The 12044-nt window shown below is 46.7% G+C and overlaps 1 protein-coding gene across 3 annotated transcripts in view; it reads right to left on the bottom strand.

Annotated features, from left to right (window-relative positions):
* Positions 1-12044, bottom strand: part of CAPZB (capping actin protein of muscle Z-line subunit beta) — a 131614-nt gene that overhangs the window by 62267 nt on the left and 57303 nt on the right. For all 3 annotated transcript variants that reach the window (XM_046661177.1, XM_046661175.1, XM_046661176.1), the window contains exon 2: positions 10303-10392. In XM_046661177.1, the coding sequence (XP_046517133.1) occupies positions 10303-10392 (90 nt within the window). The remainder of the gene's footprint in view (positions 1-10302; positions 10393-12044) is intronic.

Below are 12044 nucleotides of genomic sequence, written 5' to 3'. Positions count from 1 at the left end.
TCCCCACTTCCAGATTAAAGAAACCAAGTCCTTGCAATCACGCACGGGGTTATAACCCCTCCCCACGCCCATGAAAGTCCACACTGGGACTGTGCTCACCCATGAAAACACAGTCAGGAAGGCTGCCTGGGGCGTCCAGACACAGCCCCGAGACAGACAGAAGGTAGAGGTTAGCTAACAGGTCCCAGGAAGCCAGCGAAGGTGAAAATGCATCAGCTAGCATTCATTAAGCACCTTTCTTACAAGCACCTTAGCACTTCACATATATTCTCAAATCCTCACAAATGCCCCAGGAATTCACTTTTCTTATCCTGATCCTGTATGTTGGAGGAAACTCCAGGAGGTGCAGCGACTTGCCTAAGGTCTCAAAGCCGGAAGGCACCCGGTGGGATCTGAGTCTCACCGCTCTGCCCACTAAAGTGAGCTCCAAGGCAATGGAGACTGAGGTAGGGGAAATGTGCCAGAGGCCCCTGCTGCTCGGCTCTCGCTGTGTATTTACCATAGGGGGCAGGTTATATGGTCACAGCCCTGCGAGAAATCGATGTCACTTCTGCCAGGAAAACCGGATCCTGAAAGTAGTGACCTCAACATAAGGGTATCCATGGTGATGTACTTTCAGTTCCAGGCAACGGAGCTCAGATTCTGAGACTGAGCCCATCTGGACCTCACCTCACAGAAGAGGAGCCTGAGGCCCAGAGAGACACGCTGATCACAAGGGAAGTTGGTGGCGACCCAAAGCTGCAACCCAGGTTTCCTGACTCCAATGCTTAATGTACACAATGCTTTTCCCCACCTACCTTCTTCCCTCCTATTGAAGGAGCCAGACGTCTTCTGAAGCAGTTCTCTATTTGAAAAAAGCAACAAGGAAAGCTATGTTTCTCTCTATGCCATTTTACCAAACAGTTATGAAAATTTAGAACTTGGCTAACATCACACTGAGGACCACTGCCAAAAAGGTTCTAGAATCCAGGTCATCTGATGGGCAGGTTATGAACCTTCCCAGGAAACCAATGTTTTCCAAAGTGGATTCCATGAAAGTGAGTTACAGAAATGCTAGGTTAAAGGAAAGTAAGTTTTCTTTTTTTTTTTAACTGCAGGACTTCTCAAGACCTTTACTATGACAATACGGATAGTGAAGCTCCTAGAGGGTAATCAGTGTGCAATGTTTCCAACTGCTCATTGTCTTTGTCCCTCAAGAGACTCAACACCAACGTGTGCTGACCAACTTCAGGAAAGTCAGGGAAAGTGAAGGCTGCATCCAGGAGGAGCACGATTCCATCCGCTGAGCAGGAAGAGGGGTCATCGGTGAGGAGACTTTGTGAGCCGTTCTACCTTGTTTCATTTTGTACTCCTCTGACAAAGGACAAAACGTTCGTGTATCAGATATTTGCACTCTCTCCTCTGTGAATCACCTGTCTGTGTACCTAGCTCTTTGTGCCGACACGGCATTCCTCTTTTGCTTATGGATGGAGGCAGGAGCACACAGTGGTTGAGAACCCTGGAGCCAGACTGCCTGGGTTCAAAGCTTGGCTCCACCATGACTGGTGACCTTGGAAAGGTTGCCAAAGCCCCTGCTGTTGCTTCTGTTCAATGGGGACAATGACAGTAACAACCTCAGAAAGCGCTTTCTAAAGATTGAAGGAGATACACTCTTATGCCACAAGGTGCAAATATTTTTCAGAATTTGTTCTTTGCCTTTAAATTTATCTAAACTTTTCAGTGAAATTTGCATATATCAAAGCCATCATTTTGGCATTAGCTTCTATGCCTTATAAAGGCCTCCTCCAACTCAACAGCAAATATCATCAATGTTTTCCCCTTGGTTCTCTCACATTCATTTAATATTACCTCTTTAGTCCACTGGGAATATGAGTACATGCTGTGCAATAGATATTTAGCCTGTTTTCCTTCAAAATTGTTAGTTGTTCCAGGATTTTCTTGAGTAATCACTTATTGTCTCACAGTGAAATATGAACATCAGGTGTAATGTATCCTAAGTTCTGACGTCACTGGGCTGCTTCTGCGCCGTCTGACTCCATTCGCCTCCGCCCTCAGTTCGGGGCTCTGCAGCGGGCTTCACGCACGGTCCACTTGCCTCTTGGGAAGTTTATTCCTGGTGGCATGTTGCTCTGCTGTTACAAATGGGACCTTGTCCTCACACCCCCCGGTGTCTTATATAGTCTAATGGGTTTATGCTGGGGTGTATGCTGATTTTGGTGCCTTTGACTTAAAGGCAGTCGCCTTAGTGACCCACCCCTTCAGTTCTTGCACTGCAAGAACTTGCTTTTCCTCAAGTCTTTAGATTTGCTTTATTAACTGAAAGAAGAAATAGGGACATACTTCTTGTGTTTGGGTAGAAGGCTTTTTAAAATAGCATTCCCCACCCAAACACACACAATGCACGGGGGGTGGGGAGCTGGGTTGTTAACTGAAGAAAGTTTCACCTCCACACCACGGTTCCAATCGAGCCCACTGTTCCCAGCAGCCAGCCAGCGGACTCCCTACTCATCAGGATCTGAAGAAGCTGCACACCAGAAGAGCTGGAAAGAGAATGCCTTCTTTCCTGAGGTATTTACAAGTTCCTACAGGTGGTGACTAGCCTGCCCTCACCACAAACTGCTTTTACAGTTTCACCTTAAAAGATAATTCAACTGTAGCAGGCCAGACGAGAAAAGACATACTGCAATGTTTTCATTTTTAAGACAGTAACTCAGTGGACAATATGTTGGAAGCAATAGCTGGGGTTGACTTTCCCCTTGGTCACTATCAAGTAAGGGACTCTGGGATGTCCTCAGTTTCCTCGTCTATAAAAAGGATCCTCCCACTCACCTTACAGAGTGGCTGCGAAGATTAAACGAGGTGACGGATAAAATGTAGTAAGAATTGAGGCCCATATATCAGTGCATCTGACATCTGATGGATCTCCATTAAAGCTATTTCTTTTTCCATGTCATTATTCATTGAAAAAGCTTTTACGACGAATGACAAGAGGGGAGAGTCAAATTTGAAATGAGACCAAACAAAAAATAATTTCTCTTTTGAACTTTAGAATCTCTTCTGAAAAATAACAAAAGCATACTGGGTGGCTCATAGTAAAGGTTACGGGAGACAGCTGACTTGCAGATGACCCAGCTCTGGAGAATTTCAACCCCCAGCCATAATGGGTCACCTACCAGTACTGTCCTGGAACTGCTCAGGGCCAGTGGACGCATCATCACCGTCTCCGGGAAACAGTCTGGGCTCCCCAAGGAACACACACACACACACACACACACACAAAGGAGGCAAACGGCCCCTGTTCGTCATGTGGTTTCAAGTTTTGTCTGGACTGCTGATGCAGGAGGCCATTCATCTCATTCTTAATTGGATCAAATGGGGGTCTATTATTCTGCATATAACAGAACTCATCAGAATTTCAAATAACTTCTGGCCATATCTATGGGGGAGCAGGTCAGGTGAGGGCACCCCAGGAAGCCCCATTTCCTCATTCTAAGCAAATCATACATTTTGTCCTAGTTTAGAAGGGCTGCCTAGCTGCCACCTTGACACAAATCAGAGGCTGCACAATTAGGTGGCAGAGTCCTCACCTCACAACAGGCTGGGGTCATGAAAGGCCACCTCCCTATGGAGAGGCAGCCCTGGGCAGGGAACAGAGGGCCAGTTCAGCACCTACAGTCCGGGGGTCTGCCTTCTCGTTCTCCCCTGCTTTAGTCATCACAGCTGCAGTCCATTCAAAGAGCAAAAGGCTTGCATGAAAAGGCTCACCACAACTTTCCAAGGAATGGAGTTCATTAAAATACTGCTGGAGGCCCTTGGCTGGAATGCTTTTTCCCCTTGTAAAACGGGAACTGCAGCACAGTGTCGCCTGTAGAAAAGCTCAGAAACATCAGCACAACAGAGACTGTGCAGGGGTTGGCGCATAATTACCAATTATTCGATCCATTCCCTGCTCCCACTCCAGAGACAATATCCGGCCAAAGGGAGAAAAGTTCCCGGCAGACCTTATGACAAACAGCGGAGTGGAAGCTGCGTTCCCACCCCCGACAGAAACCCATGGGGAACTAACTTCCCTAGGCACGAGCCAAGGGGGTCCAGCACAGACGCCCTCCTCGCTTGGCAGGGCTACAGAGCAGGCCAGGGCTCCGTGCAGCACCAACCCCATGTATCACCATGTGCATCCCAGGGGAGAACCCCCCCCCCCCAGCTCCTGGGTGCCCAACAGGAGGGAGACAAGCTCCGCAGGGAGCCCCAGTCACAAAACCTAGCTGAGCACCTCCAAGAAAGGTCCCAGAGCCCAGGCTCCCGGGGCATCGACCTGACTTAAGGCTTCGGTGGAGAAAGCACTCTTTTTCTCTTAAAATGTCTTGCATGTGGGCATGTTAAAGACAAAACATTAAATTCTCTACTAGAGGCAGCCACTTTGGGATTTGCCCCTAAAACTCTATAGATACATATTTGCTCTCCTCTATCGTCAGGAATGCTTTGGGGAAAGAATGTAAGAAGCAGTAAGAAGCTGGGTGAAATGTAGCCAGCATCGAGTCAGGGGAGGGGGCAAAAACTCCCTGCTATCTGGGTACACCACTAAAGAGCCTGTAACACCTTTACTCCAAAGTGCAGACAGACACACACGCCTCTGTGCTTCTGCTCAACAGGCAGGCAGAATGCAAAGCTGGCCACGGCCAAGTCCTCCTCCTTCCGGAAAATCTTCCCTGAATCCCCACTTAATGTCAGCCTGATGGAGCCGACCTTGGCCTTTCATCTTGTACCCCCAGCCCCGAGAACGGTGTCTCGTACATAGAGGATGAAATACTTGTAGAAAGAATAACTCAGTTCTGCAGCGCTTGCTCGTCACCCCCAGAGCTGATTAACTGGTGAAGACCAAAGGGCCGAGAGAACTCAACCGAGGGCATCCTTACGGGGACCAAGTGTTTAGGATCCCTGCGTGTTCTTTCCTGTGGAAGGCGAGCCAAAGGATAAAGGCTGCATTTCTTCCCAGGGCTGAGCACAGTGCCTGCTCAGTAAACGTTGACTGAGTCCATTAACTTTTCACCTACTTAAGCTAAGACCCCTTTAGAAAGAAGACATTTTAAATGCTGCCTTTGAAACAGAGGAGGAAAAAATGCTGGTATAAGACTGTTTTCAATGGTGATGATAATGGGCAAACTAAGCAAGAAGAAAATGCAAGCCTGCTTCCTCTGGAACAGAGACAAACCAGGTCCTATCCGGCCTTCAAGATGCCCAAGGGCAGAGCCGGTGCTTGGGCCCCCAGGCCCCATCCTCATCACCTGGGGACAGAACTGAGTTTGATGCTTCATTCCATACAGCTGTCACTGGAAAAATAATTTCCAGATTTCATTGGTTCCACTATTAGAAACCAAAAACTGAGTAACAATGTTTAGCAGAAATCAAACATTTTAATGAACTATTAGATATAACATTAGCCTTAATTTCACCAATCACAAATGCGTGTGAGCTTGACTCCACAGGCTGCTTCGTGGAGAGCAGGTTCTGGGAAACGCAAGCTGTACTGTACGTCTCCACTCGCTTGTTCACGAGCCCCCAGGCCTAAGTGCAGCCAGCCTTCCATCTGTCGAGTGGGAAGAAGCACAGCATGGGCCTCACGCTCCCCAGAGTGGACAATTTCTGCGAGCCGTTCAAAGTGTAGGCACTGCTGAGGCTGGCAGAGCAAAGCCCTGCGCCCAGCTGCCCCTTTCTATTTCTGGAGAGCACTTCTGGCCGCTAAAAAGAGGAATATGCTGAAATGGAAACTGATCAAGTTAGCCATTCCCTGGTCAGAACACGAGGATGTCTCTTCCACCTCTAACCCACAGGCCTGGCTGGGATGGCTCGGATGCTTTCCCAGCTCTGATGTCTTCCTCCTTCCTTAAGTCTGGGGACACCCCAGAGCTAGATCTCTGGGTGACTATAGTGAAGAAGAGAGAAGGAATTAAAAAGTAAAGTCACCAACATTTGCAAGCAGAGACTTCTCTGCCTGGTTAAACAGTTTTAGGGCTATTTTTGGTTTGCTCTTAAAAAGGCAAAGGACGGATGGCCTGCTGAGTGCCAATTTGCAGAAACAAACTCCTTCCTCAGCTCAGGGCTCAAAATACACCCCAGCCAAGAAGTTTCGGCTTTTGCTGCCAGTGTGCAGAGTAAAGCCATACAAGGTCAAAGTTTAGGAGCCAAGGGAGCATCTTAACATCATATGATTTTTGGCCCGCATGGACATGTGGGTATTTTTGAAACAGCTTAACAACGGATTTCGGCTGGCTTCACTCTAGTACAATGGGATTAATATGTAATAAAATGATGTTTTGGCCGTCTGCAAAGGAAGGTCATTTTCTACCAATCAGAGCAGGCATCATAATTCCAAGGCAGCAAAACCTCTGATGCTGGAAAGAAAAAAGAAGAAAGCAAGCTGATCTGGCATGATAAATTGGGTTGCCTTGGCCTAGCTGCCAAGCATCCGCCACATTTCTCTTTAATACTACTCTGTAATCGGACCACTGGTGGACCGGATAAATTCCCCTACAGTTCTCTGGCTTCGACATCTAAGCAACGCCATTCCTTTCATGGGGAATGCTGGCAAATCCTAACATTCCTGTCAGTCTTAAAACTGGAGACTTTTCTTGAAAACCACCACCTCCCCTTCATTATTTTAGGCAGGTGAGCATGGGAGGAATGACTGTAATTTGCACCGAGCAGTGCATGAGCTGCTCTGAAAACATCTCACTGATCCCAGATTATGTGAAACAAAGGCCCGGATACATTGCTTCTAGATGGGCCCATATGGTGCGAGTTTTCTGAAATTACAGCTTTGGGAAGAAACTAAAACTGTAAGTGAACTTCAGAGCCCCAGCAGTACACCAGGCATGGACCAATTCTTACAATAATTTTGCAAATCCAGTTAAAAAGAAAAAAAGCACTGTCATTCCCAGGGAAAATAGAAGAAAAATAGCAGCGATGAAAAGAAAACATTCAAAGAAGTAATTTCTAGGGCTGGTCATAGGACCCGGCACAAAACCAACCCAGATGCCCCTTCTATACTACAGTGCATAGCAAGGACCTTAAAGCAAGAGCATTAACCAAAAAGTGGCTTTTGAAGCATGTCACTACGGTTTTAATGAGGCACGCTCTACCAGATCCTAATTCGCTGAAAAGTCATGCTCCATTTCCATTTTGACATTCATCATACTTCAAATTAAAAAATTAATGAGAACATCAATTCTCCAGCCCATTCTGGATGATGAGAAGGTACTACGGCCTCTTGTTCAGCCTGAGCAGGTAGATGGGGCCCAAGGCTGGCCTCCACACAACCCAGCGAGGGGAGTCGGCACCTCTCCAGCCTCCCCATGAAGCAACAGACCAAAGTGAACCGTTAATCCTAAGGAGCCTGGCTCTAAGAATCTTACGTCTTCCAATCTCTAGTTTTGTTTTTTTTTAATTATGTAAATTTTGCATTATTCTCCATAATACACCTATGTTTTAATATTTTAGATTACTAATGAATTAAATTCTTTAACACTTTTTGCCCAAACAGTTAAGACGGACACAGCAGAAAGATGTGCCGTGTTTAATCTGTTGCTTTGAATGTAAGTGACTGGACCCAAAGGCACCCAGCAGAGTTATCCCAGCAGGAGAAATCAGGTCTCCTGTGCTGCTCAGGCACCTCACCACCCTAGCTTCTTCCTCATGGGTCTAAATCATCCAAAAAAGGTGAAGCGATCATAGGTTCATTAAAGGAGTATTGTGAAAATTCAATGAAATGATAAGACAAATAGAAGCATCCAGCTTAGTCCTGGGCACACAGTAAGTATTCCACAAATGTTAGCTGTCAACCCACAGCCTGTGTCTGCGTCCATCCTCTCTCCAGCTACATCTTACAGAAGACAAAGGTACAAGTGGAAAAGCAGTACACTCTGACGGGGACCCACAGGATGCCACATATTGCATCACAGATCAGAGACAGGCACAGTGTGGTACTCAGGTTGGTGCGCGTGCCCTCCTACAAACTAAACCTCAGGCAGACCTCCCTCACTCAGCATTTGGCGAAGGTGGAAGGTGGCTTCTCATGCTCGCCTTCATTCACCGTCAATGCTGCCACTTCCCTGATGAGCCCAAGCAAAACCGGCATGATCAGCAAGGGAACCAGCAAGGGAACCAGCTGACAAGGTTTCCATAAGAGCAGCGACGTGCCCATCTCTGAAGTGACGAGGGATGAGGGAGTCACAGAAAAAAAGACACAGCCGTCATAAACAGTTCAGTTGCCGTAAGAAAAAAACAGCCTGTTAAATACCAAGAAGAGTCTACTGAGAAAAATCTGCTCATCAGTTCTTACTTGCATGTTCGGTTTATGTCTAAAATACAGTAATAACTAAATTGGCAAACTAAATTTAAAGTCGGCCAAGCAATTTCAGGCTGAGTTTAAAAGAAAAGCCTCTGCAGTGACCAACTTAGGGAGCTGACTATACCTTCGCCTTTTGCCCGCCTCTTCCACCTATGATCAAGCAAAACCCCCGACCAAGAAACACACAAAGACATACAGCACTTCCCAGACCTCACCGTGCAGAGCTCTCTTACAGTACTGAGAGTTAAATAAGGCCACGCAACAAACTGCTCAGCCCAACGTGGGGGTCAACGGTGGCAATAACCATTTATCAACTCAAGCCTCCTTCTGACTGTCAAGGCACCTCTTAACCATCTAACTTTACGTCTAATTATTTCCCAACAAAGACCATTTTCTTTATCCCCACCCCCGTCCCCCCAACTCACATTTCACACTTTCATGCCCAGATTCTACACAAAATCAGATCTAACTAATCCAATGTTTGGGCCCACGCTGAAAAATTGGAATATTTCACATAACACGAAAAATGTTATGGCACCTCCAGAAAAATCTGAAAACGAGCAACAGAGGATCACACTCCCACAGGACAACAAGCAACTGGAGCAAAGCAGCCACTGCCCTTCCGGATGGGGCCTGCCCGCCAAACCCCTTTTGCCACACCAAGTCCACTTGAGTGATTCATGTCAGCTCCCTGCACCTTGGCTCGTGATCCCCGATTCTGAGCATACAGTAGGCTCATTTGCATCACAACTCAACCCGCCACTCTGTAGCACTCACACAGAACGTCCACTTGTCTGGTCAGGGCCCATCACATTTTCATATCCACCTTTTTCATTTCCATCACAAACACCTGTAGCTGACTTTCTTGTCAGGAAGTCCACCTCAAGAAACCTCCTCCTCACTTCCTTCGATAGACCTGACTCCATCTCACACAGCTGCCTCTCAATCGGGAGTGTGTCCCCATAAATATACAGTTACGTGATGGACGCTTCAGACTGCTGTGAGGAGTTTAATCTGCGAATGACATGAGTCTCATGCAGTCCTGTAAGTTTCCCAGTAAAACTGTTCTGAGTTCACACGATGGAGTTCAATCTATCACTACAGCATATGAACAAGTTTTCAAACCACTATTTGAAAAGGTCTCTCATTGACGAGCCACAGTTGGCAACTGATAATTACACCCCGGAAGACACGGGACACAGTGAAAAGAACAGAGGACTCAGAATCAGCGAGCCTGGGCCCCAGACGCAGAGCCACAGCGCACTGGCCAAATGACCTAGTAACTCGGGTGGCCTTTTAGGGCATGATTTGATTTTATTTTACTTCTCTTCAATATTTCCCATAGCTTTATAGATTTTTAAATTATTTTGAGCATTTTCAAATAATATTATGGTGCTAGTTAATCTGAGGCATCATTTTGAGACCAATCATTCTGAATCTTAAAAAAAAACAGAATATTTAAAAAATAGATGTGATAAGCCCTTTAAAAGCCAACTTTTATGTTTTATACCATCTCCAAGCAGAAGGAAAGCCACTGCAGCATTTCACAGGGTCGATTCTGGGCCTGCTTTGACTGGAAAAGCTTCCACAACAGCACAGACACCAGTGATGCCTGGCACTGCGCACTGCTGAGCACCTGCTGGATGCGTGCAGCCTCTCCTTGCCCAGGCTTAAACGCAAGCTTCTAGAAACTGAAAACAAGGCAGCTGGGGGAAGGGGAGAAATTGTAATCAACTTGAGAACTCCTATCTTGGTCTTTGTTAACAAAAAGCTCTGAAAGACAACCATGTGAAACCCATCTTCTCTGTCTGGAGGAATCTTGTGACTCAGTGGTGGCATCTGGCTGGGGAGAGAGGAGGTTTCTTGTGTGTTTTGAATTCTGCTTGGAAAAAGGTACACAAAGCAACCAATTATGAGCCACAACCCCAATGAAACCATACGAACAAAGCACATACCAGGTCGATCAGGTCGCTGAGGTTCTTCTCGATTTGCTGCGGAGGCAGGCGCCTCATTAAGTCCAAGGCACAGTCCAGCTGCTGATCACTCTGTGAAAGAGAAACAAGCGTCTCAGTCACCTGGCCAAGAAAAACACCAAAAACCCCCCTTTAAAAAGCATTCTTGGGGCCAGCCCCGTGGCCAAGTGGTTGAGTTCACGTGCTCCACTTTAGCAGCCCAGGATTTGCAGGTTCAGATCCCAGGCGCGGACCAACGTACCACTCATCAAGCGACACTGTGGCGGCATCCCATATATAAATAGAGGAAGACTGGCAGCACAGACGTTAGCTCAGGGACAATCTTCCTCAAGAAAAAGAGGAAGATTGGCAATAGATGTTAGCTCGGAGAATCTTCCCCACCAAAAAAAAAACAAAAACAAAACCAAAAAGCATTCCTGCAGTTTCGGGCTGCTCAGGGCAGTCTAAGACCAAACAGGCCTCCAGTGGGCCCTCAGACACACCTCCTGGAGGGAGGCTGCTGGTGTGATGGCAATCTCTATCTCAAATGAAGGCATCCAAAAGATACTCAGAGAAGCAGGAAGAAGGCCAGAGAGTTCAGACAGTTGTCCTGTTCTACCGACATCTCAAACCCTCATCAGCTTTCCTTCTCCACCTCAACGGACCATGGGAAACGCAGATGTACTAACTCCCAGTTGGTTTTGCAGTAAGCATGCTCAAATGGCAGAGTAAGCTTTGTGCTTTGCTGTAACCTAGATATAAATGTCAAGTAACGTCACCTGGCCAGGTTCGTTGATCAACTCCAAGCCAGCGACAAAGCCAGGAAAGGAACAAGTGGCAAGACGCATGCAAAGGTTTAAAGCGCTTGAGTCATTCAACTAAAGCTTGATACACGTTTCCAGGCGCCAGGTCCTTGCAAAGCAGACCAAGACCTGGGCCACTTTCAGTCAAGAGCTCACTGTCTGCAAAGAGAACTACTGCAACAGACCAGGGTCACTGCCGCCACAGGGGCCCGGCAGGATAAACATTACTCTCATTTACTAAGCACCTTCTTGAGGCTATGCACTGGTGCTCCGCAGTACTTTCTTATTTAATATTCATGCTGTAACTAGTTACTGAGAGCTGCCATACGCCAGTCACCATAAACATGTAATAAATAATAAAGGCTGGGGGGAGGAAGGAAGCAATGAACTGAATGGGAGCAACGGTGGTAAAGCGCAAAGTACATTCAGAACACAGTGGGCTCAAACACAGAAGGCTAGACCTCAGGAGGAGTCACAAGAAATAAGGTGAGAAAGGCCAGCCAGGTAAAACGGTGAGGACCCCCGCATGCGACCCTAAGAAGCACAAGTGAGGCAGATGGAGAGCCCAACACAACCCACCAGGGGCACTATCCGATCCGCATCGCAGACCCACTCTGCTCAGACCAACCTCAGGACTTTTAAAAGCCCTGAATCAACAAGCTGAAGAATCTTCATCAAGTATAGAAAGTAATCCTGGAAATGCCACATTTGACTCTAACGAATTAGAACTTTTGAATATCAGCATCTACACTCCAGGTATATTAACCACAAACAGGCTAGGCTGTGGGACAAGGACCCATTTTTTATTCACCAAAAACATAACGCATTAAGTTAATTTAACACATAACATTAAGTTAACCAGACGCAATTTCATTTTCAGGTAATTAATATGGCATATACAGCAGGCTGTTTTTAAAACAGAAAAAAAAACTTGTTCCCTGC

The sequence above is a fragment of the Equus quagga genome, chromosome 5, assembly GCF_021613505.1.
Source record: "Equus quagga isolate Etosha38 chromosome 5, UCLA_HA_Equagga_1.0, whole genome shotgun sequence".
NCBI lineage: Eukaryota > Metazoa > Chordata > Mammalia > Perissodactyla > Equidae > Equus > Equus quagga.
This window is presented reverse-complemented; position numbering and strand designations above follow the sequence as displayed.